This window comes from Monocercomonoides exilis, assembly GCF_001643675.1.
Source record: "Monocercomonoides exilis strain PA203 chromosome Unknown scaffold13-1861174, whole genome shotgun sequence".
Classification (NCBI taxonomy): Eukaryota; Preaxostyla; order Oxymonadida; family Polymastigidae; genus Monocercomonoides; species Monocercomonoides exilis.
Genome location: NW_027150558.1, coordinates 842,199 through 866,006, shown reverse-complemented (window position 1 = coordinate 866,006; position 23,808 = coordinate 842,199). Strand labels below are relative to the sequence as shown.

Here is a 23,808-nt window from a genome sequence, read left to right as displayed (position 1 = left end):
TCTCAAAGAACAGTTTTTAAAATAACGAAATATCCATTCAAATGAATGATATTTCTGAAAATTATTCTGCACTCGGAAGTGAAATAGAGGAAACAGAAAAGTTTTTTTGAATAAACAAATAGAAATAGGATGCTGTTTCCAATTGCCCTTGTTACACCCACTGAGAAATAAAGAATTATATTAAAACTCAAAATATGAAAGTTTGTGATGTATTTTTCTATAATTTTTTTCAAATTTGAAAAGCACTTTTTTTCTTTTTAAAGAATGAGTGATAATTTTTTATGGGCGTATTGATCATTTCATAAAAGAACAGGAAAAGGCTGCTTGGCAAGTAGCTCCGATGGAAGATAAGGCAGCTCCTATATCCCAAGTTACTTTTATTAACGAAACCATCAATGTTTGCCCTTGATTTCTTCTATTCAATTTCTTTCATTGATTTTCTGTTTTGTTGTTCTAATCAAATATAGCCAACTCAAGTCGATGAGTTGATCATTTCACTTCGCTTTTCCATAGAAACTAGAGAGCAGACACTTCGTAAATTGACGTTTCTGGCATTGTTTCGTTTGGAGATTCTTTTTTCATTTTGTGTTATTTTCACGACTTTCACAAATATTAGAGAAACAACTCATTTTAAAAATGTTTTATTTGGGTATTGTACCTACGTTAACAGAAATTTTGCGCACTGCAGAGGCTCAAGATCCTGTTTATGTTTGCATTCACTTTTTTGATAAGTATTTATTGTTATTTTAACAGCTTTTGAGTGTTGACCTTCTATCATTATTGACCAATCATGTAGAATCTATAAGCAGCGAGGCTCAGATAAACATGGTTGTAATCCCACTTCTGGATATGCTGGAGGTATGTTTCATTACTTTTTTCATCACAAACAAAAAAAATTTTTTTATTCAGTCAAAAAATCCATCTATGTTTAATTCTGCTAAAACTGCACTTCTGGCGCTTCTGTCTGGAAGTGGATCTGCATGCTTGTGTGTTGCAAAAAGTGGATTTATTGAAAGATGCTACGATGCTTTTGAATCATCAAGGCCAAATCAATCCAAAAAATGTTATGCAGAAGTTTTGCAAGCGCTGATCAGCGGAACAGATGCTGTTGAAAATGGGACGATGCCTCGAAAAATGCTGGCTTCGCTTCAGAGATTATCTGTGGTTGTGGCTGATGATGCACCAACAGCAAAAGTTGTTAATTCAGCAGCAACAATATTAAAGCGGAGAATTGACAAGGCGCTTATGATGGGCACGCTGATGGAGACAGAAGAAGAGCGGTGGGAGAAAGAGAAGAAGTGGACAGAAGAGCTGGAGAGGAGAAAAGAAGATTCAGCAGAGCCATATGGCGGAAGGAGAGGAAGAGAAATAGAGAGTGACAGGCTGAGCATGTCACTTTCAGAAAGCGAAGAAGCCAAAAAGGATAAGAAAGAGAAGAAGAAAGACAAAAAGGATAAAAAAGACAAGAAGAAGAAAGATAAAGATAAAGAGAAAGAGAAAGAAAAGGACTTTGATCTGATGTCGCTGTCGAAGATTGAATCAGAGCTGTCAGATGTGTCATCCATCTACAGCATGAAGCTGAAGAGGTCAGCATCTGCTTCGGGTTCGCCTTCTGCTACGATGTCAAGAACACCTTCTGTTTCGACTACGAAGAGAAGAGAAGTTATCCGGCAGCCGATTGTTGTGGTCACGAATGTCGGTTTGGTGAATTTATCTAATTTTTTTGCCTGTTCTTTCATTCGGAAATTTGATTTTGATGATTGATTTTTTTTTTTTCAAATTAAACTTTATTTCTATTTATTTGGCTTGAATTTCGCCTTTTTCATTTGAACAGAGGAAGAAATTGACCCTACAACACTCACGTTCCAGTTTCCCAATCCAGGCAAATGCACATCCAGCAGAAATGTTGTTGAATGTCTTGGCGCTGCCACGTCGTGCGTTGCTATCAATGAAGAATTTGGGACGGGTATTTGGCATGTTGAGCTGAAGTTTATACAGCCACACGCACAACAATGTATGCAAAAATGAGAAGAGAAATGAATGAGAAATGAATGAGAGAAAGAAGAAGAAGAAGAAAAGAAAAGAGAGAGAAGTGAATTCCAATGAAAGAAAGAAAAGATTTATTTGAAGAATGAAAAATTTCTTTTCTTCTTTCAATTGTCAATTTTGATATCATTTATTCAACTTAATTCCAATTAATTATTCGAATCCATTTGACATATTCATTTTGACCTATTTTCATTTTAGCATTTGGAATATGCGACTTCTCGTATGTCATCCCTGGTGATTATCGGCCTGGAAGAGACTTTCACAGTGCTGGCTATTATGGAACTGAGTATGAACACTCATGTATTTAGTAATTCAAGTAATCACCATCTGTTTTTTTTAAAAAAATAAATTCTTGTTCTGTTCATTTCATTTTTTCTTTTCTTTTCTTTTCTTTTCTTTTCTTTTCTTTTCTTTTCTTTTCTTTTCTTTTCTTTTCTTTTCTTTTCTTTTCTTTTCTTTTCTTTTCTTTTCTTTTCTTTTCTTTTCTTTTCTTTTTCTTTTCTTTTTCTTTTCTTTTTCTTTTCTTTTCTTTTCTTTTCTTTTCTTTTCTTTTCTTTTCTTTTCTTTTCTTTTCTTTTCTTTTCTTTTCTTTTCTTTTCTTTTCTTTTCTTTTTCTTTTCTTTTTCTTTTCTTTTCTTTTCTTTTCTTTTCTTTTCTTTTCTTTTCTTTTCTTTTCTTTTTCTTTTTCTTTTCTTTTTCTTTTCTTTTCTTTTCTTTTCTTTTCTTTTCTTTTCTTTTCTTTTCTTTTCTTTTCTTTTCTTTTCTTTTCTTTTCTTTTCTTTTCTTTTCTTTTCTTTTCTTTTCTTTTCTTTTCTTTTCTTTTCTTTTCTTTTCTTTTCTTTTCTTTTCTTTTCTTTTCTTTTTCTTTTCTTTTCTTTTCTTTTCTTTTCTTTTCTTTTCTTTTTCTTTTCTTTTTCTTTTCTTTTTCTTTTCTTTTTCTTTTCTTTTCTTTTTCTTTTCTTTTCTTTTCTTTTCTTTTCTTTTCTTTTCTTTTCTTTTCTTTTCTTTTCTTTGTTCTGTTTTTCAGTTCTGCTCCTATGCGGCATGGAAAACAGTGGCATTTGATGAATGAAAGATTTGGCGATGGAGATATTGTTGCTGTGGAGATGGACTTCGAATCAAATCCTACTCAGGCCCACTTTTTTGTTAACGGCAACCAGCAAAAGACAACATTCACACATATTCCTGCTCCGCTTAAAGTTGTGGTATGATATCGATATCAAGTATTTTGAATCTTAACATATTCATTTGTTAATTTTTTTTTCTTTTTTTCTCAGTTCGAATTGTGCGAGCCAAAAGCTAAGGTGGAAGTGGTAAGAGTTGTCAGAGTTTCAGAAAGCAATGCAAAGCCTTGGATAGACACCCGAAAGAGCGAAGTTCCTGTTCAATGGGGAACATTTGGTAAAAGACGTGCATAAATAGATATCTTTTTGTTTATTGTCAGATAAATTTTATATTCTCCAAATTATTTATGTTAAGTTATAATTTATATTCATATCACTGTTGTGATTTAGATTGTTTTTTACATTTTAGTTGATTTTGTTTTTTGATCATAGATATATTCTTTTATTATTAAAAAGACAATTTTACTTCTAACTTCAAATGTCTTCGACTGAAGATTTAAATAATCTAGCAAAGGGGAAATTCGCTAATGGAGAATACGAAAAAGCACTGGAACTGTGGACTTCAGCCATTGAAAACGCAACTACAGAAGAACAAAGAGAATTAATCTATAACAACCGTTCAATGTGCAATATAAAATTAAAGCGTTGGAAAGATGGTGAAGCTGATGCAACAGAAGCTCTTTTATCGAATAATGTTGATAGAGCAAATGCTAAGGCTTGGTTTAGACGTGGATGGTGTCGAATGGAATTGGGGCTATTCCTTGAAGCTGAATGTGATATTTTCATGGCAAAGTCGTTATCTCCTGCTGATAAAAGTATTGCAGAAAAGTATAGGCAAAGCGTTAACCTTTTAAATGGATCAAAAGTGTTTTCAGAAGGAAAAGGATATTTTTGCTATCAAAGCAATAATTCGTCAAATTGTCCAATAAGATTGCGATGGAACAAAGATAAAAATTATTACATTGTAGCTGCTAATGATTTTCATAGAGGAACGCTGCTTGTATCGGAAAGACCTGCATTGTTTGTGAACATTTTATTAGATTCGGTGAAAAAAGAAGCGGCGAGCAGTAAACAGTCTGCATCAATTAGCGAGAATGTTAGAGTTATGGACGGACTGCTTCAAGATGAATTAGATCCATCAGCAACAGATTGGGATAGTTCAATTCCAAGTACTGATCCAGAATGGCAGTTACTGTCGCAGCTAATAAATATATTTGATGGAAATAGAAAAGATATTTGCCGTTATCTCGCAGATTATTCTCTTTCTCAACAAAGCATTAAGCGCACAGAGCTTGAGCAACCAGAAGTGCTTACACATTTTCTGAATCTTTCTGAAAGAAAAATTAAGATGCAAAAAGTCGTATCTCCATCACCAGATCCCTCCACAACTGCACCTGTTACGAGAATGATTCCAGAAACACAGGGATTGACCACATCTCTTCTGTCTTTTATGTATGGCATCCTCTCAGCGCACAGTGACTGGTGCATCAGTGCATCATCTCCCACGGGAACTCCATATGGCTTTGGATACTATCGTTGCCTATGCCGCATTAATCACTCTTGTGATCCAAATGCAGTGATTGTGTGTGATGGTACAGCACGAAGACTGATTGTTGACAGACACATCAAAGCAGGAGATGAGATAAATGTTTCTTACAGGCCTGCATGGAGACCATTTTCGGAGGAGGTTCGTGCTGTCACTTTGATCAGACAATGTGGATTTCTTTGTAGCTGCAGCATTTGCAAACCTTTGACTGTTGAATCAAAGTCCGCTTCTTCATCTTCAAAAGTTTCTAAAGATGAGAAAGAAATAGCTTCGAAGAAAAGAGGAGTTTACTGGAAATATGCCGATTTCAAGGAAGATGAGTTGCCTCCTCCAACGCAATGCCCAACGGATGTGCTGTTGATAACGATGAACAGACTGTGGAATAGCAACAAATATCAAGAAGTGATGGCATTGTGGCTTGCAATCGAAGAAGCCGAAAAGAAGAAAAAGGAGAGAAATCCTTTGTTGGATTGCTTAGGCAAAGACGGATCCGAGCTTATTCCGCTTGTGACTGTCGAAAAGAAAGAGCAGCTAACGCTATCTGGACTTGCTGAAACAGACCCTCCACTTCCAAAATCTGTTTTAGCACATTTAGCGAAAATTGCAATGCTTGCCTGGTACAAGCAGTGGTTTAATGCAAACACTTATGAAGCAACTATGGGACAATGGATCCATAGCACTTATAAGCCCACTTCTTCTGATGTCAAAACTTTACCACCATCCACGCCACTTCGTCATTCTCTTGCACCTCTTTTTGGTGGAAAGAGAATGCTTGATTTTTCATTTTCTTCAACAGTTCTACAACTTCCATTATTTACTGCTGAAGATGAAGATACGCCTCTTCAAGACATGTGTCTGGCTCTCTTTTTGCATTCGCAGTGGTATCGCCAAGCAACAATGGAAAGCTTCAGGGCAGAGCGAGGGTATCCTGCAACTCCTCTTGCGAATGCGGCGGATGTCCAAGAACTTTCAGCAAGGCGATTGCTATGCAGCGGAAGGTTAGCTTTCTGCCTTTCTCGCTGCCCTTCTGCACTCAACAACGAATGCAAGATGTACCCTGAGTGGGCATCAGAGATTGAAGGATCGATGCAGATGTGTGAACTTTTCTCTTCGATAAAGTCAGCCAGCAGCAAAGAACTTGCAAGGAGAGAGAAAGTTGCCCAAACACGATCGAAAATACGAGACATAAGAACAACCATTGAGGATCACAGGGCAAAGAAAGCTTCGGCTACAGAGGTTAAAAAAGAAGAAGAAGATGCCAAAATACAAAAATTGCTTACAAACGAAGAGCTTGTTTTCACTCCTGCTTCATCAATGTGGTGCGGAATTGAAGAAGAAGTAGAGATAATTTCTGATAGAGATCTTCAGGTTCTTGAGCGCCAGTTGATGGATCCTGAAGAGCGTCACAAGATCGATGAAACATGGAAGCAATCTTTATTATCACAGACTTGAATTGTCTTTTTTCACCTAATAGACAAATATATGAAATTTCGTTCTCTTTTTAATTCAAATGTGAAAGATTATCTATTTTTATAACACAAATATAGCTTAAAATCTAGCTTTTGAATTTTGTTTAAAATTCTTCTTTCCCTCAATTTGACCAAGTTCAATAATTTTCTCTAAATAACATTCGTACAGAAATAATAACTTCAAAAATGAGACCTTTATAGTAAATGGACAGATTGGTGAATTATTTGACTTATTCTTGTGTTATTCTTTTCAAAAGAAGCGAATGAAAAAATTCACCATTCAAATGTGATGGTTGCATTTTTTGATCTATTTTTGTGACCTTCTCTTCAAATTTTCAAGGAATGGAATCAATTTCTAGTTGACCATGCAAATTAATTTGTGATAATATTTTTTGTGGTTTAAGTTGTCGGTTTCAGATAAAGATTTGAAAAACCAACGTTATATTTGACTCGGAAATAATTCATATGCAACGATTCATGAAGAATAACATAGTCATCTTTTTTTAGATAATAAATTTTATGTCTTCTGGGACTTGAACTCAACTTCGCACGAGTTAATGTTCAATGATAAAAAGAATAAAAAAGAGAAGAGAAGAGAAGAGAAGAGAGAAGAAAAATTTGATCAGGATATTTTCCAGATGGAAAATGAACATCGATTCACATTTAAAGAGATATCGCTTTATGAAAATGAGACAAAATTTATCGCTTTCTGAATTTTGTTCCAAATGCTGCAATTTCAGCCTTTTCAATCTTAAATTCTCACAATTTGTTACAAAACTCTTCTCTTCTCTTTTATATTTCTTTTTCATTGATATCAGCTCTTGCAAAACTGTTATCATAGTAGAAAAACAAAAGATAATATAAAAAAGAGGAATAAATTAAACTCTAATTGTCCATTTTTTATAATGTTGTTGAGATGAGATATCTTTTGTATATTCTTTAACTCGATATGATTTTCCATTTATTCAAAATAAAAAAATCGGAAGTTTGTGATTAAGGTTTGATCATAAAAAAGTTGAAAAATTGCTTATTCTTAGATTAGGAACTCAAATATCGGCGCCATTGATGCAATTTGTGGCGAATGCATACATCATTTTTTTGGGGCAAATATTTGCTTGTGAAACAGTGACAATTAGTGATTTTCAAGAAAATGAAAATAACTTGTTTTACGAGACCCAAACAAATTTGAACGGTAAATCAGAAAACGGTATTATCATGCCAACAAAAAATATAGACGAATGCAAATCCATAGAGTTACACAGCTATTTTGAAACAAGTGTTATAGATCTCGTAACTTCACTCAAAAATTCAACTGTGGAAATCGCTGATTCATCAATTCAACACAGCGAAAAAATCGCATTTCCCCTTGTTGATATTTCCTCCAACCTTCTGGTTAAAGATTCCAAATTTTATTCATTAGGATATGCACAAAATTTCATTTTTTCTAATTGTTGCGGAAATATTGTTCTCAACAATATTTCTGTATATAATTTGCATCAATTGCAAAAACACCTTCCATTGATAGCAAAGGGAACAATTCAAACAATGGAAACTCATTCAGGATCATTTTCTGTAATCAGCACATGCTTTCGTTCTTTTAGTCTTCTTCAAATACCTTTTATATTTTCATCAGAATTGAATTCTGTGGGCATTACAACCTCATCTTTTACAAATATTTCTTCTTTAACAGCAGACTTTGAAGAAGGTTTTAGGAATATTTCTCGATACAATTTTTTCGTTAAAATACATTGTAGCATTTTTGATACGGTAAATGATGTGTTTGATGGAGGAATTGTTCATTCAATAAATGTGCCCAATTCATTTTTGAATTCATTCAATAACACTTTTTGCAGGATGCAAAAATATTCGAATTTAAATGCAATATATTCTGGGGAAGAAGGTCATATTTCAATTCAAGAGTCTTCACATTTTGAAAATGATGTATTTGTGAATTGCTCCTCCAGTTATGGAGGCGGAATATACGCCATTGTAAAAGATACAGATTTAATTGTTAATTGTTGCAGCTTCAGGAATTGCAAATCTGTTTTTAGTGGTGGTGCTATTCATGGAGAAAGTCTTCATTCTGTTTGCATCAATATGTCAGATTTTTCAAATTGTTCTTGTTTTGATTCATCTTCAACAGGTTATGGGGGATGTCTTCATTTTCTTGAAATTATTGATGGTGCAGTGATCCAACATTCAACATTTTTTGGATCGAAGCAAATGAATTATGGAGGAGCACTTTTTTTTCGTGCAAGGGACTATGTTGTTTTCTCTTCTACGGCAGATTCTGTATTCAATTGTTCTTTTACAAATAATGAAGTCAAAGTTAATTGTGGTGGAACAATTGCTTTCGAGCAAACAAAATCAGATTTTTTCGTCACTGAATGTGTCATTGAAAACTCAACAAGTTCAGAAGCTGGAGGAGCATTATATTTAGCAATATTACCAAATATGAATTACAATGATTCAAATATCAATTTTTGTTTTTTTCACAACAATAGTTGTGCCACATCTTCAAAGGGAAATGATTTATTCATTGTTGATTCAAATTGCAAATTTCTAAAGGAAAAATTCTCATGCACTTTTTCAACATGCCTTCAAAACAGAGCTTTTCACAGCGTTTTAGGATTTAATCTTGATTTGATTCCATTGTTTGAGAAACGATTTATTGATTCTTCAATAGGAAATGACACCAAATGGACTTGCGGATTGAGAATAAACGAAACATGTAAAACGATTAATGGAGCAATTATTCATTCAATTGAGCAACATAGTTGGGTTCTGGAGATTGTGAGTGAAGAAGTGCGTGAAGGGAAAATGGAGATTGGAGAAAAAACAATTCGCATTTGTCCGAATGAAAACAGCCAAAAGTTAAAAAGAACACTTATCACCACACATAAAGATGGATCCTTATTTTTAATTACCACAGGATCTCTTCAAATTGAGTTCATGAATATTTCTTCAACAATAGCTGATAATTCAAATTCTATTTCATTATTTGAGCTAAAAGGAAGTGGCGAGCTAACAGTGAATAACTGTATTGTTGGTTGTGCGAATGAATTGAGTGTACATACTATTGAATCACCAATTGTTAAGATTGAAAAAGGAAAAGCCTCTATTATTTCATCAATAATCGAGAACTTTGTGCTAGCTCAACAAGCCAGTTTGTTAACCGTTGGCTCTTTGGCACATCTGGAAATGAGCCAAGTGATAATCAGAAAGATAAGAAAAGTGGAAGGAGATGGAAGTGTATTAAGGATTTCTATTGACAATGACGAGAAGTTTGATCTTGACAACTGCACATTTTCCGAGTGTGCATGCGAAAATGGAAACGGTGGATGTGTGCACTTTAGTACTGGAGGGCGCGGAAGATTGTCCGTTGGGAATTGTTCGTCTATTGCAAATTCAACACAGTTTTCAGGTTGTCGAGCATCTTCGAGAGAAGGGAGTAGAGGAAGAGGAGGAGGAATATATCTAAGGCTGTGTAATGCTTCGTTTGATTATTGCTTTAAAAATGTGGGATTTGAGAGAAATGAGGCTAAATGGGGAAATGATGTGTTCGTTGAGTCAACCGATCTGAAGACCAGCATTACAAACAGCTCAATGGAGTTTATGTGTCGTTTTTCAGAAGGTCTGGAAGATGTTATTGGAATTGATGAAAAATGGAGTGATGTATTCATTCCTTTGGAATACTATGTTCTGAGGCGAGAAGAAAAAGTGGCAGTTGGAAATGAGGGGTATGATGTATCAGCATGTGGTTTTTTCAATTACCCGTGCAAAACACTGGAATATTCGATTTTGCAATTGGAAGAAACGAATCGAGAAATAATATTTCATCCGCAATATCGAATTATGGAAAACATGATATTTGGAGATGAACGAGGATATGTTCTTGGAGGTGTTGATGAAAAATCCTCTGTGATGGCGGTTGGAAACACAGGATCTACAAATGGTGTGCTTATTGTTAAGAGCAATGTAACGATTGAGCTTCTGAGATTCATGCTTCAATCGTCGCTTTTGTATTCCGAAATGAGTGTTGTAGCATTGCTTGAAGAGAGAGCGAGAATCTCTATGAATGAGTGCGATGTGTGCGAGGATGAAACCGTTGATACGATAGAATACCATTTTCTCGTTATGAGAGCCGGAAAGGCTTCAATGAAGAAGCTATCTATATCATCACTTTCATTGATTTCCATGCCTTTTGTATATGCTTGCGGATTGACGAGCGAAATTGATATGAGCGATTTGAGTGTCTCAGACGTTCATATGAATGAATGTTCTTTCTTAAAGAGCGAGAGTGCAAAAAATGTGAACGTTTCAATGTGCAACTTTTCTTCTGTTGTATTGGAACATGGTGATGGGAGCCTTGTGAATGGAATTATTGGGACGAATCAAAGAATGAGCATTGATGGAGGACTACTAAATGGGAAGTGCAAAATGGGAAATGGCGGAGGCATAAGAGTTGTGATTGAAGATGAAGGAATTATCCGAATAGGAAACGAGACGAGTGTGACTTTTGAGAAATGTTATGCAAATGGGGAGGATTTGAGTGGAGGACTTGGTGGAGGGATGATCTTGAAGGTGAAAGGCGGAAGGGATTTCTTGCTTACAATGGTCAGGTTCGTGATGTGCAATGCATCTAAATATGGAAGAGATATGTTTGTGGAAGCTAGAAGCTTTACAGAAGTTATCAATAACAGGAGCATTGGATTCAGCACAAACATAACAGATATGTCCACACTAATGGGATTTGAGAATGAGAAGCAGTATGCAATTCCATTAGTGCTATATCTTCGCTCAGAACCTGTATCAATTGTTGTCAAAGGCGAAAACGGAAATGATTTTGATAAATGTGGTTATGAAGGGTATCCATGCTTAACATTGGATTTTGCTCTTGAAAAGAGGAAAGGCATCCTTGGTATTTGCAGTGAAATTGAAGGCAGCGTGGAAATGAGCCACGAACACATTGTGATGGAGGGGAAAGTGGAGATAAAAGGAAAAGCGTTGGAAAATGAAATAAACATTACTGCGGAAGGAGAAAAAATACTAGAAGTGTTAGTGCAAAATGGTGCGTCCACAGTTGTAGAAAATGTGAAAATAAAAGTACCAACACAATTGAATGGACGGAAAGGGTTGTTTCGCAATGTGGAAGGAGTTTTATCAATTATCTCGACAAAAATCGAGTTGAAAAGTGGTACATCTGTGGACTATAAGATGTTGGAAGTTATTAAGGGATCAGCGATTCTTTCTTCAGTAATTGTGCATGGAATATGTTTTTTGGATTGTCAGTTCTGTAAAGCATCAGGCGAAGGTTTAATTACTTTATCTTCAAGTAACATTTCAGGCTGCAGCTCAACAATTTCAACAGGACTGATTGAAGTTTCAGAAAAAGGAGCACTTTCGATTCATGGCTGTGTGATAACGGGAAATTCAGAGTTGACAAGTTGTACAGCCATATGGATGAGCGAAGGAAGGAGCATATCAGTATCAAACTCGAACTTCAGCAGTTGGAAAAGAAAGGAAGGAAATGGAACTGTTGCATCAGCAATTGTGGGAGAAGGGACGAGTTTTGAGTGGAGAGGTGTTGTTGTTTCAGATTGCACTGCAGAAGCCGGAAGCGGTGGAGGTATGAAAATGAAGATTAAGGAAGATGGAATGATTCGAATTGGGAATGAAGGAGTAAGTACATTATTTAGAAGATGTAAAAGCATGAAAGACAGAAATGGAGAAGGATATGGAGGAGGAGTTTCGATCGAGTGTTGTGGGAAGGGATCAAAAAACTTTGTTCTCGAAAGCCTTTCGTTTGAGAACAACGAGGCAAGGATTGGAATAAATTTGTTTGGTGAAGGACATGAGCTGAATAAGAGCTTTTTAAAATCTTCGTTAAAGATAGGAGCTTTTGGAACAAATACGTTGAGCAACGAATTTGTGGGACTGGATTGGAAAGATAACGTGATTGTGCCACTTTCATTATTTGTGAATGAGTGGAGCGAGCCTGGATATGTTGGAATAGGTGGGGTTGATTATGCGTTGTGTGGATTTGAATGGTATCCATGTTTAACAATTGGATATGCTGGCAGAACTCGCTTTGAAGGGGATAATGCGAATATCCGAATACTTTCTGGATTCAAGATCATATGCGAAGTGATAATTGATACACAGGAAATGAATATCGATACAAGTAGTGAAATGGAATTGGTGAAAATTAATGAGAGCATCGGAGGGGGTGAAGAAGGTATATTCGTTGTGAAAGAGTCAGTGGCTTCGCTTTCTCACATTCTGTTTTGTGCTCCACCAAGAATATCTGGCGTACACAACAGCCTGTTTATTTGTTTAGGAGGAACTTTAAATGTGACTAAGTGCAGCATCGAAGCTGAATCTGGTTCGTTGGAATATCAGTTTGCGAAGTGTTGCTCAGGAGCAATGGTGATTGAGAGTGTGTTGATGAAGGATATTGAGTTTTTATCAACAGAAGCTGTAATTATAGAAGGGATGGAAGCTCATGGAGTGATTGATTCTGTTGTGTTCAAAAACGTGAAAAGTGAAGGAGGCATTGGATTGGTATGCGTAAATGAAGTTGCTTCTGTCAGATGTGAAAACTCGACGTTTAATTCGTCAGCATTCTCTAGCCATCCAGCCATTGCTTTCGCTGAACTTACCACAATACAACTGAAGAACAACACATTTGAAGAGTTGGTAAGGAATGATGGGGATGGAGGGGCTATTGTTGGTATTGTTGGTTCTGAAAAGAAAGCAATTGTGAAAGAGTGCTTCTTTTGGAACATTACATGTTTGGATGAAAGTGGAAAAGGAGGAAGTGTATTTGTTGAGGTGAAGAAAGGAGGCGTTTTTGAGTGTGATTCGAACGAAGTGAAGGAGAGTAAAGTGGACACAGAAAGCGGACATGGAGGAGGAATTCATTTAACACTGGATTCAACAGAGTTGACTTATTCAATGAAAAATATCGAGTTTGGCAGAAACGAAGCGTTTGAGGGAAAAGATGTGTTTGTTGTTTGCCCAATTGCACGAGTATCAGTAAATGCAATGTGGTGGGCAGGATCTGCAGATGAGGATGATCTTGAGAAAAAGCAACTGTGGGTTTATGAAACTTCAACAGGGAGAAGCATGTCGATGCTGCCTTATCTGTTTCCCGCAGATGATGCGATTGTATTTGTTAAAGGAAATGATGGAGAAAACTCTAATGACTGTGGAATCGAGGTGAGACCGTGCTTTGATGTGAAATTTGGGGTTGGAAGGATGAACAATAATCAGTCGATAATTCAAATTATTGAGAGAGGAGTAATCGGTGGAATTGTGCAACGAAACGAAAAATCTCTGACAATCAGAGGGGGAAAAAACGAAAATTCTTTAATGATTATTGAGGTAGGAGGGCATTTAGAGTTGAAAAATGGAGGAGCAAATGCTGGATTAACTCTGAATAGACTGCAAATTCTTCTTCCTTGCATTTCGTCATTCACAGAAGTTTTGATAGTTTCCTCTGGTGGATGTTCGATTGTGAACTGTTCGTTTGGAACTGGTGAGGGCACCGAAATGATAGAAGATATATGGATTGTTAGAGGAAGTGGCGGACTTATTATGATGAGTGGTATTGCTATTGAATGTGGCCCATTTAAGGGGATTGGGGGAGTTTTCTCGGGAAACAATTGCACATTTGTAATTGAGAATACAGAAATAATGAATGTTCATTCTGCTGGTTGCACACTTATAACTTGCGAAGATTGCAAGATTGTTGAAGTGAATGGTGTTTGTGTTGTTAATTGCTCATCTGAGTTGACTTTATTTCAGACAAGGAATGTTCAGGATCTTTCTGTGAAGAACGGAAGCTGCTTTGATGGTTGCATAGCTGAGAAAGGAAATGGAGGAGGGATAAAAAACGAGATGAGCGGAAGTGAAACGATGAAATTTGAGAACTGCAGCCTAAAGAATTGCAAAACAGTTGCTGTGAATGAAAAAGGAGGAGGAATATATCTTTCGTTTGGTGAAAGTTTCCAATCTAATTATTTGCTAAAAGACGTATCATTTGGAAACAACTCAGCAACTTATGGAAGAGACGTATTTGTTTTCAGCATTTCTCTGAATGAAACTATCAGGTCCACTTGTTTTGTGAATCTGTCATCCATCGAAGAAGTGAGCATTGATTTGAAAGGAGAAGATGCTGAATATTTCATCGAAAAACCAGTTAATTTGGTTCATTTCCTGGAGCAGTACCACTCTTCGCGTGTTTTTGTTTCTGAAAAAGGATATGATATGAGCGGGTGTGGAATGGTTGAATATCCTTGTCAGACGTTTTGGAGAGGATACAGCAACACTGAAAAGAGCATGGACGTACACGAAATGGTTGTTGATGGATCAACATATGTTCGCGATTGTTATGACGTTTCCAGATTTTCAATTTTTTCTTTCACAATGGAGCAATCGTTATATGCAACTCTAGAAATTTCCACAAACAATATTCGTGACAAAGTTAAAGGTGTGTTGATGAATGGTGATTCTTTAGATATTCTTTGGATAGACTTTTTGCTCCTTCAACCATCTAGTGGAGCTGTAACGTGTCTCATTTTTTCAAATGCGTATTCTGAGGGCATTCTTCTTGACCATTGCATATTCAAAATTATCAGTGATATAGCTATCGAGTTTAGTATTGTTGTTGTAGGATCTGGAAGTGTGATAATGAATGAGTGCAAAGTGCAGAATTATTCTTCGTCGGTTTCGTTATTTGAATTGTCGGCAGCTGCGACGATGTCAATTGAAAGAATTATGATTGAGGATGTTGCACTTGGAGACTGTTCTGTGTTTGCTTTGTCTCCTTCAACAACTGCAAAGGAAGCATCAAAAAATGAAATGTCTGGTATTGTATTGAATAGAAGTATTTTTTCGAAATTGGAATCAGACTTAGCAAAGGAAGGTATCGTACTGAGAGGAGCTGCATATGGGGATGTGATGTTATGTGGGTGCGAAATGAAAGATATTAATTCGATGAGATCAGAAAATGGAGGTGCGATATACGCGGAAATTAAAGGGCAAGGAAGTGTGCTTTTAAAGGAGACAATGATAAAGAGATGCAAGTGCAACACAGATAGTGGAAAAGGAGGTGGCGCTCTTGTTAATAGCATGGAAGCATTGAGTGCAAACAAATTTGCATTTGAAAAAGTTGAATTTGAAGAGAATGGTGCATCGTTAGGTGTAAACATTTTTATTTGGGATATTAATTTGAATGAGAGCATCACAACAGAAAGCTTTAAAATAGACGGACTTTCGAGTGAAACAGATGGAAATCTGTTTGCTGGAAGTGACAATTCATTTGATTATGTGGATTTGCTAATGTTTATTGTGGAGTACAGAGGAAGTGAGGTGCATGTATCGAAAGATGGATATGATGCATTGCGGTGTGGAAGTGAAAGCGAGCCATGTGGATCGTTAATGATGGGACTAAATCATATCGATGAAGGAGAAGTGAAAAAAGTTGTTGTGAAGGATGAAATTGGAATTTATGAAACTTGTAATCTGTCTGGATTTGAGATTGGATCGTTAGTCGTGATGAGTGAAGAAAAAAGAATGGGAACGATTTCATTTGAAGAAAGCAAAGGAGGAGACATTGCTATTTTGAACAAAAAGAGTCTGAGAGTTGTTGGAATTGAGTTTGTTGCAAGTGAAACATTCAAAAACGATAGAGAAGCATTGATTTTGAATGAAAATGGAGAAATTATGTTACGGAAGTGTTCAATGAGATCTCTTCATACATCTATTACACCAGGATTATTTTCGTTTTTATTGTGCGATGGAGGAGAACTGATTGTCGAAGAAGTGGATGTTGTGAATGTGAATGCAGACAGAAGCATATTTGTTGTTTGCGGGGCAAGAAAATGCGAAGTCAACAATATAATTGTGTCATCCGTGAATATGTGGAAAGGATCAGTATTGGATGTTCAGAGAGCAAAAGAATCAAAGATGGAGGATGAGGAGCCTGAAAGCATTTCAATGTTTAAGATTGATAATTCATCATTTGAAGCAATTGTGAAGAATGGGAATGGGCCAGGAGTATTGAATTGCAATTCATCTCATTTGCTGGATGTTGTTGTTAACAAAAGCAGCGTTCAGATATGCTCCTCGTCTCTATCCGAAAAAGGAGGAATGATGATGATGCATCTGGATGAAGGAGGAAGTGTTAAAGTGTGGTGTACAGCTATTCTCCTATGTGGATGCTCGACTTCAAAAGGAAGAGGTGGTGGGATTTTCATTGGTACGACGTTTGAAGGCGATCTGCCGATGATGTTTGCTTCGATCGGCTTTGAATCGAATACAGCATATTCAGGAAGAGATCTATTTATTGAATGCCAGAACATCTCATCGCAAATTAACGAGACACAGTTCAGGCAGGTGTTCAGCAGCGAAGTGTACAATCAGATAAATGCAATGTACGGCATTGACCATTCGAATTATTCTGATGTGCCTGTGAATCTTCTTGATTTTATCATGATATATCAATCAGACACAATTTTTGTATCATCTGCTATTGATATTGAAAATGATAATTCAAGGAAATGTGGAACAAGAATGCTTCCTTGTTCAACGATTGCATATGGATTTGATCATGTGACGAGGATCTTTGAGAGCAAGATTTTGATTGAAGAAGAAAGCGAGATTGAAAGAGAGATAATACTTGATGAAATAACGATCCGTTCAAAGTTGAAAGAGCAAGCAATTGTTCGAATTGGATTGCAGATGCAGTGCACTTGTGAATGTGTAATAAATGCAAACGCAAATGTTGAGCTTAGCTATCTAACTTTCAAATTTTCTCGCCTTTTTGAATCCTCGCATAAAACATTTATGGATATAAATTCCGGGGTGGTTCTTATATCAAAAGTCCAGGTTGAAGGTGAAGAAGAGAAAGAGAAAGGAAATGTTCCATTTCATATATTTTCTGTTCATGGAGGAGAACTAAATATTGAAAACTTTTCAGCAAAAAATGTTCAAGTTGGATCAGATTTTTTCTTCATTGAAGGAGAATCATCAATTAATATTGTTGATGTTTCAATAAGTTATATCTCACTTTCATTTTCGTTTATCCAGTCTGATGCGATATCTTCAAATATCGTACTAAAGGAAATTACAGTTGAATGCGTCACACTTGAACATGGATCATTAATCAGTTTAGCTCGGACATCGGGTCTAAACTTCGAGAATTCCAAATACGAGAAAACGCTGAAACTCACTTTGTGTTCATTTCAGAACATAAGCAAATCAACAGTGGGTGCAAGCATTTTGATTTTGGATGGGAAAAATTATAATGTATTTGATTCAATAAATTGTTCCATTTCTGAATGTTTCTCGATTTCAAAGTTTGGGAGCATATTTGATTTAAGATTCATTCATCAAGCTACCGTAGATTCATGCCATTTTGAAGGGAAGCTGAAAAATGAAAATTTACCAGCAAACGATGCTCAAGAAATTTGCGTGTGGAATGGATCATTGATTAGCATAGAAAACAGCAATGCAACGATGAGAGAGACAACGGTTGCGAACTCGAGTGAAGGAGGGGTGGGGATATCTGGAGGGAAAGTTGAGATTGAAAAGGGAGAGTTTGTGGGCAATGATCCATCAATCGCCAGATTCCCTTCAATCAGAAGAAACATCCTCTGCGAACACAATGGAAAGCTTGAGATCGACAGCTTGAAGGGAGGAGATGGACTATTGCCAAACACATCACTGTGGATTTTGAATGAAGGATGCGAGCTCACGGGGATTCCAACTGAAAGGCTATCTGAATTCTTTATCCCATCACTGGATGCTGTGGAAGTGAAAGAAAATGGAGATGCTGCGGAACTGACTTTCAAAGGAAGGCTCCTCATCCCATGCAATCTGAGTTTCCAAATTGTGTCAAAGATAGATGATGTCAGCTCAATAGAGACTTTTCCGTTTTCTGAAGATTGCTTTGATTCCGAAAATGAAGCGAAAGGAAAGATTAGCATGTCTCTTATAAGCTCTGCTGCAAGAGAAGAAGAGGTTTTTGTCTGTATTTTGTTTGGAAAAGGCAAGACCTTTTCATCAACTGACTCTCTTATTCTGAAGAACAAGAGCGAGTCTCAGACAAGCGGAGATGAAAGGATTGCTGAGGGAGAAAAAGAAGGGAAATCATCATGGGCATTGATTGTGATCATTATGGCTATTGTTCTATTGATTGTTCTGATTGTTTCTGTTATTCTTGCAGTCAGATGGAGAAAGGCAAAGAATGAAGCAGAAGATCTGAGAGAGATTGTGAATGCTAACATCAGAAAGGATCCGAAGGCTTTTGAGATGGTGACGATGGAGATGTCACCTGAGGCACAGTGGAAGAGAGCAGAGAGGGAGGCTGAGAAGAAGAACGATGAAAGGATAAAGAAGAGGGAATATGCGAAAAGCCTTCAGCATTCAGAATCATCTGAGCATTTGCTGGCTGAGAGTGGATCGACTGAATATATCTTGGGAAAGGATTCAGATAAGATCCCTGAATGGATACTGGAAAAAGTTGATGAGGAGGAGACACGAAAAAGAACTCCTTCTCCATCCATTTCATCCACTTCATCCACAGACACTTCAGACACAGAGTCCACTTTTGTTCGAAGGGAAGATCTGTGCCCAACCACTTCATCCATGTCGAATCTGGTGGATGCAATGGCCTGTTCTTCGCCTCATGAGAAACTGATTGTGGATTTGAGAGATTCACTTTTCATGCTGCTTCACGGGAAGAATGAGAAGAAAGAGATGGCGATTGGCACACTGGAGGAGAGGGAGATGACAGCTGCCCAAATCCTGTTCTGGGTAGCTAATCTCGCCCTCCACTCATTTGATGAGATGGAAAACAAGCTTCAGTCACTTTCCAATCTGAGCCCTCACATTGTATTATTCTCAGAACATATGGTCATCTGCATTGTCATGCATTCTGACTTATTGTCAGATGACTCTGATTCATCATCGATCTCATCATCAACTGTTATCACGTCTGCAAGTGATGATGATGATGATGAAAGTGACTCCCTTCCTTCATCGGCATTTGACGATGAAGATAGCTTCAAAAAAGAGTGTTTGAGGTGGAAGGCGCCAGAGCTGCTGATCAACAAGAACATGGGGGCAACAAAGGAGTCGGTGGCATTCTCGATCGGGATGATGCTGTGGGAGTGCCTGACACTCCACATCCCGTTCGGGGAGTACGAGGCTGTGATTGCTGGAGACAAGATTGCAAAAGGAGAGGCTTTGAGCATGTGCGGAAATGCTGCAAGCACATTCTCTTTGGTCGTCAGCGAATGCCTCTCCTTTCAGCCTTCCAACAGGCCTTCTCTCGTCTCCATTTCGAGAGAGTTCTTTCAGAAGTTCCCCGAGTCGGCCAAGCTCCCCACAATGACTGACGCACTCTTCACAAACCAGCAATCTGCCATCAGCAGAAACAGCTGCTGCAGCTATTAGCGTTTGCTTCTCTCATCCCATTACAAGCATCGCTATCGTTCGCACCCCTCGTATTCATCTCGTTATCTCCTTTTTTCATTTTTGCTTTTGGTGAATAATTACAAGAAAGATAGAAATGAGTGCTGCCCATGGCTTCTGAAGACTTTCTTTTGATTTGTTTTCTTTTGTTTCTGTTGCCTCCAAACAGAGCTTGGCATTTGCCAGCCAGAGTCTGATGTTTGTGTTTTTCTGTGTTGTTCCTGCACTTCGCTCGAAAGTGATTTTTCACAACCACTTCCCTTTTATTGCTTGTAAACCCACTTCAAAATGGAAAGACATCGAGGCAAATGATTTCTGAAATCCTTTGATCTTCCTCTGTGAATTGCGTTCTTTTCTGAAATGAATTCTCCCCAAAAAATAAATCCCAGCATCCTTGCTTTGACTCAGCCAAGAAATCAAAATCAAAAAAAAAATGTGATAACGTTGGCACCTGCGCAAAAACCCAGAAAGCACCATTCTCAGCCTTGGCCAAATTTCTAGAGTCATGCCAAGATGACTTTTTTTTATTCATTCAAAACATGAAATATAACAATATAAAAATTGTTGAGATAAAAATAACAGCAAACGATGTAAAAGGAAATGGCACTCAAAGAAATGGGAGGCTTCAAATTAGTTCCATCAAAATGAATGGAGAAACACTCTGGAATTTATTTTTTTTTATTGAAAGCTCATTGCCTCCTTCTTTCAGACGATTCGAGACAAAAGGCAACAAGCTGAGTCATCTTGCCCATTCTTGCAGCGATTGCACCCAGCATCTTGCATTCCCATCCCATCCCAAAATAACTGCATTCCCCAATGAAAAATTCCCACCTCCATTTGCAAGGCGCAGATTCACAGAATATCCTCGCTGGCTTTGTCATCCATTTTGCGTTTCGGTGTTGATCACCAGCTTGGCACTTTCAGCCGATGCATAAATATCTCTTCCCTTTGCAAATAGAAACGCGCTTTCGCTGCCAATGACACAAACAAAAATTAGGCACTCAAGCTTCAGCTTTCAATTAACTTGCGATGCTTCGGGGGGAAAATGAAATTAAAAAAAAATGTAATTGTGAACCAATGGAACATTTGCTGGCCATTTATTGAACGCTCCAACTTGATCGGAACATCGCTTCTCTGCTTCCATTCGCAATATCCCTTGCTTCCAATTTGAAGAATCTGTTATCGCCACAGCTCTGTTCCCTCAAATCAACACACGCACCTGCCATTTGGATGCATGCCCGCCAATAAAAGCGCTGCTTTTCCTTTTCCCCATATCCTTTTCCTTCCAGAATCTGTTTTTAACCAGCAGCAACGATACAAATACCCTGCACGCAAAATTATTTGTCGGCAAGCGCATCAGATGGTCAATGTCAATTTCAGTTCTTGTTCATTCAGCCATTTTCTTTGCTTTTCGCAGGCAAACATCCCTCACATTTTCGCTTTCCACAAAATGTGACATGGCGCCAGCGCATTTTGAAGGGGAAAAAATAAAATAAAATAAAAATAAAATGTGCCAATAAAAGCAAACTGAGCTGAAGCCTCTTCAGTTGGCGATTTCCCAAACGATTTTTCTGCCAATATGGCTCTTATGGAATTTCTCAATAAAAAACTCTTAAAAAAGAAAAATGCTGGCCTTTTCAACAAAAGCATCCTTTCCATTCATAAAAATTCCAAACCTCTTTTTTCCCTAGCACCTGCAATGCATTCAATATTTTTATTATCGGATCCTCAAGCAGAAGCAAAGGAGAGACTCTTTTTCCATTTTTGGAAAAAAATAAATAAGGCATCGAAAAGAAAAGGCATTTCACGCTCGATATTGGGCAATTCCAAAAGATTGAACGCCTTGAGATATGCTTTATTGCTTTATTTCGAGCAATGTCTTTCTGTGCTGGCGCCAGCCATTCCCTCGTTTTTTGAGTCATCGAAAAGAATCTCCACAAAAATGAGAGGAAAAAAATAAAAGAACATTATCATCTGCAATGAAAATAGCTTTTGCTCAGTGGCTTCTCGCAACGGTTGCTCTTCACAGAACAACAACAGTCCGGCACGCACAAATTGATAGGAAAACAAAAATCATCTTTCAAATGATACGCTCTCTGCACAAATTGCAATCTTTGTTCAATGCTTAAATTCTATTATATCCTGCAACATAACACATTCATCCGTTTTTGTGCTGCCTAAGAGCATATCCACGCTTTTTTTTCTCATTTTTTAATTTTGGTGAAAATATTATTTGTTGATCATTTCACTTTTTGATTTTTCGACTTTGCAAATCTATTTGTTTAAAAGGCAAAAATATATGCGAATGGATGATTAATTCATTCTTGAAAATGGGCATCAATCGCATCAAAAAAAAATACTCTCTGGAAATTAGAATAATAATTATTTGATTTTTTGTATTTTTCTTTTGCACATTGTTTCCTTGGGGCAATTCAAAAGTTGATCTTTGTTTAATACTTTTGGTTTCATTCAGATATCATTTGGAATTGAAAATAAACTTTATCGTAAAAATATTATGTTTTAAAGATAACTGACATCAATTCACATAAATGTTGAATATTTGCTTCATTTTTTTCTTTTCTTTTCTTTTCTTTTCTTTTCTTTTCTTTTTCTTTTCTTTTCTTTTCTTTTTCTTTTCTTTTTCTTTTCTTTTCTTTTTCTTTTCTTTTCTTTTCTTTTTCTTTTTTCTTTTCTTTTCTTTTTTTTTTTTCGTGTGGAGGTTATTATTTAAAAAGCAACCTTCCCCTAATTGCAATTTTCGAAATGGGTGATTATTTTTCAAATCATAACTTATTTCGGGGTGTTTGTTCTTCAAAGTTTGTTTGTCAAAGGGAAGAGATTTTGTATTTATGATTGTGTGAAAAACCCGAACATTATTATTTACCCGCACATCAAATATATTTATAATCTTTGACAATAATCCATTAATGACAAAAAACAATTAATGAAAAATGATAAGTGGATTGGGATGTTTTTTCCTTTTTAAAAAACTTTCCTTAAAAGAATGGATAATTTGATCTCATTGTTAATACTAATTTTATGTTTAAAAATATTCTCTATGATTATCAATTTATCTGATTCGAAAAGTTCAGAATTAACCTTGTGATCATTTTTCTTTTTAAAAGAAGATTTGTTTCAAAGATCATCAGATTATATTGACAATTCTTCAATATGCATTCTTTAAAAACGTGAAGTGCAATAATCAATTATCGAAAAACCAGATATTAAAAATTAAAAAATACAGAAATTCTCAAAATCCTGACAAAAAGCAGAGGAATTGCATCACTTTTAACGAATGTTTTTTTTCCTAATGATCTGAAGCTAATAGAAAAAGATGAATGAAAACAACATTGTTTATGAAAAATTAAAACTGAAAAGAAGCCTGAAATAATGTTTTAATATCTCAAATTCTCATATTGGATGAAACACCTATTTATTATTCTTTATATAAAAAAAAGATTATTATTATGGAAAAAATCATAAATGAATGCCCAAATAATGGGAATAATTTCTATTTCGATTCAACCTGACAAGCTATATACAAACAATCTCAAATATTTATTAATGAGAAAGCATATATTTATTGAAAGCCATTGTTGTGTCAACCAGATAGAATCAAAATTACGAAACGACACTTCAAATTATATTATTTTTTGATAATAATCGTTAAAAACCACAGCGCAAATTTGAAATGGTTACAACAGAATGTGTTTCTTCGAAAAGTTCATATGGAGCAGTGAATTAGGAAATTCAATTCATTCACGTCAGTTAAGTTAAAACAAACAATCTCAATATTTAATGAATTTGATATGCACGTTTAGAAGGATCAGTTTGTTATTCATAAACAAATTGAAAGTTTGTCCAACAGTTCTTAAATTTTTGACTTCTTTTTTTTGGAATTTATTTTGTTTTTCCTCCAATTTAAAAAAATGATAATGTTTTTGTGAAATGGTTTTTGATATTTTGCTTATGCATAGTAAATAATAATTACAACAAAAAGTGTCACACCTGAATGAAAGATGAAGTTCATAACTTCATTATATGCATTTGATTCCATCGTGCGCATGTGTGATTTTTCATCATTCAAAATGATCTTTTGACTATTGAGAATAGAAATCAACAAAACTGAAGATCTGGA

The 23,808-nt window shown here is 36.2% G+C and overlaps 3 protein-coding genes across 3 annotated transcripts; all 3 read left to right on the top strand.

Annotated features, from left to right (window-relative positions):
• Nucleotides 1-340: 340 nt before the first annotated feature.
• MONOS_2612 (uncharacterized protein) lies at nucleotides 341-3,652 on the top strand (the record flags this gene model as incomplete). Its single annotated transcript, XM_067872543.1, has 9 exons — nucleotides 341-397; nucleotides 468-561; nucleotides 617-708; nucleotides 754-858; nucleotides 910-1,699; nucleotides 1,835-2,014; nucleotides 2,248-2,335; nucleotides 3,077-3,254; nucleotides 3,327-3,652. The coding sequence occupies 9 exons, from the start codon at nucleotides 341-343 to the stop codon at nucleotides 3,465-3,467; spliced, it is 1,725 nt and encodes a 574-aa protein (XP_067730787.1). The 3' UTR covers nucleotides 3,468-3,652.
• On the top strand, nucleotides 3,652-6,171 carry MONOS_2613 (putative COMM domain-containing protein; the record flags this gene model as incomplete). The annotated part of the gene is made up of 1 exon (XM_067872544.1): nucleotides 3,652-6,171. The coding sequence occupies one exon, from the start codon at nucleotides 3,652-3,654 to the stop codon at nucleotides 6,169-6,171; it is 2,520 nt and encodes an 839-aa protein (XP_067730786.1).
• Nucleotides 6,172-9,008: 2,837 nt separating this feature from the next.
• MONOS_2614 (uncharacterized protein) lies at nucleotides 9,009-19,979 on the top strand (the record flags this gene model as incomplete). The annotated part of the gene is made up of 2 exons (XM_067872545.1): nucleotides 9,009-18,215; nucleotides 18,282-19,979. 2 exons carry the CDS (start codon nucleotides 9,009-9,011, stop codon nucleotides 19,650-19,652), a joined length of 10,578 nt encoding a protein of 3,525 aa, XP_067730785.1. The 3' UTR covers nucleotides 19,653-19,979.
• Nucleotides 19,980-23,808: the final 3,829 nt, after the last annotated feature.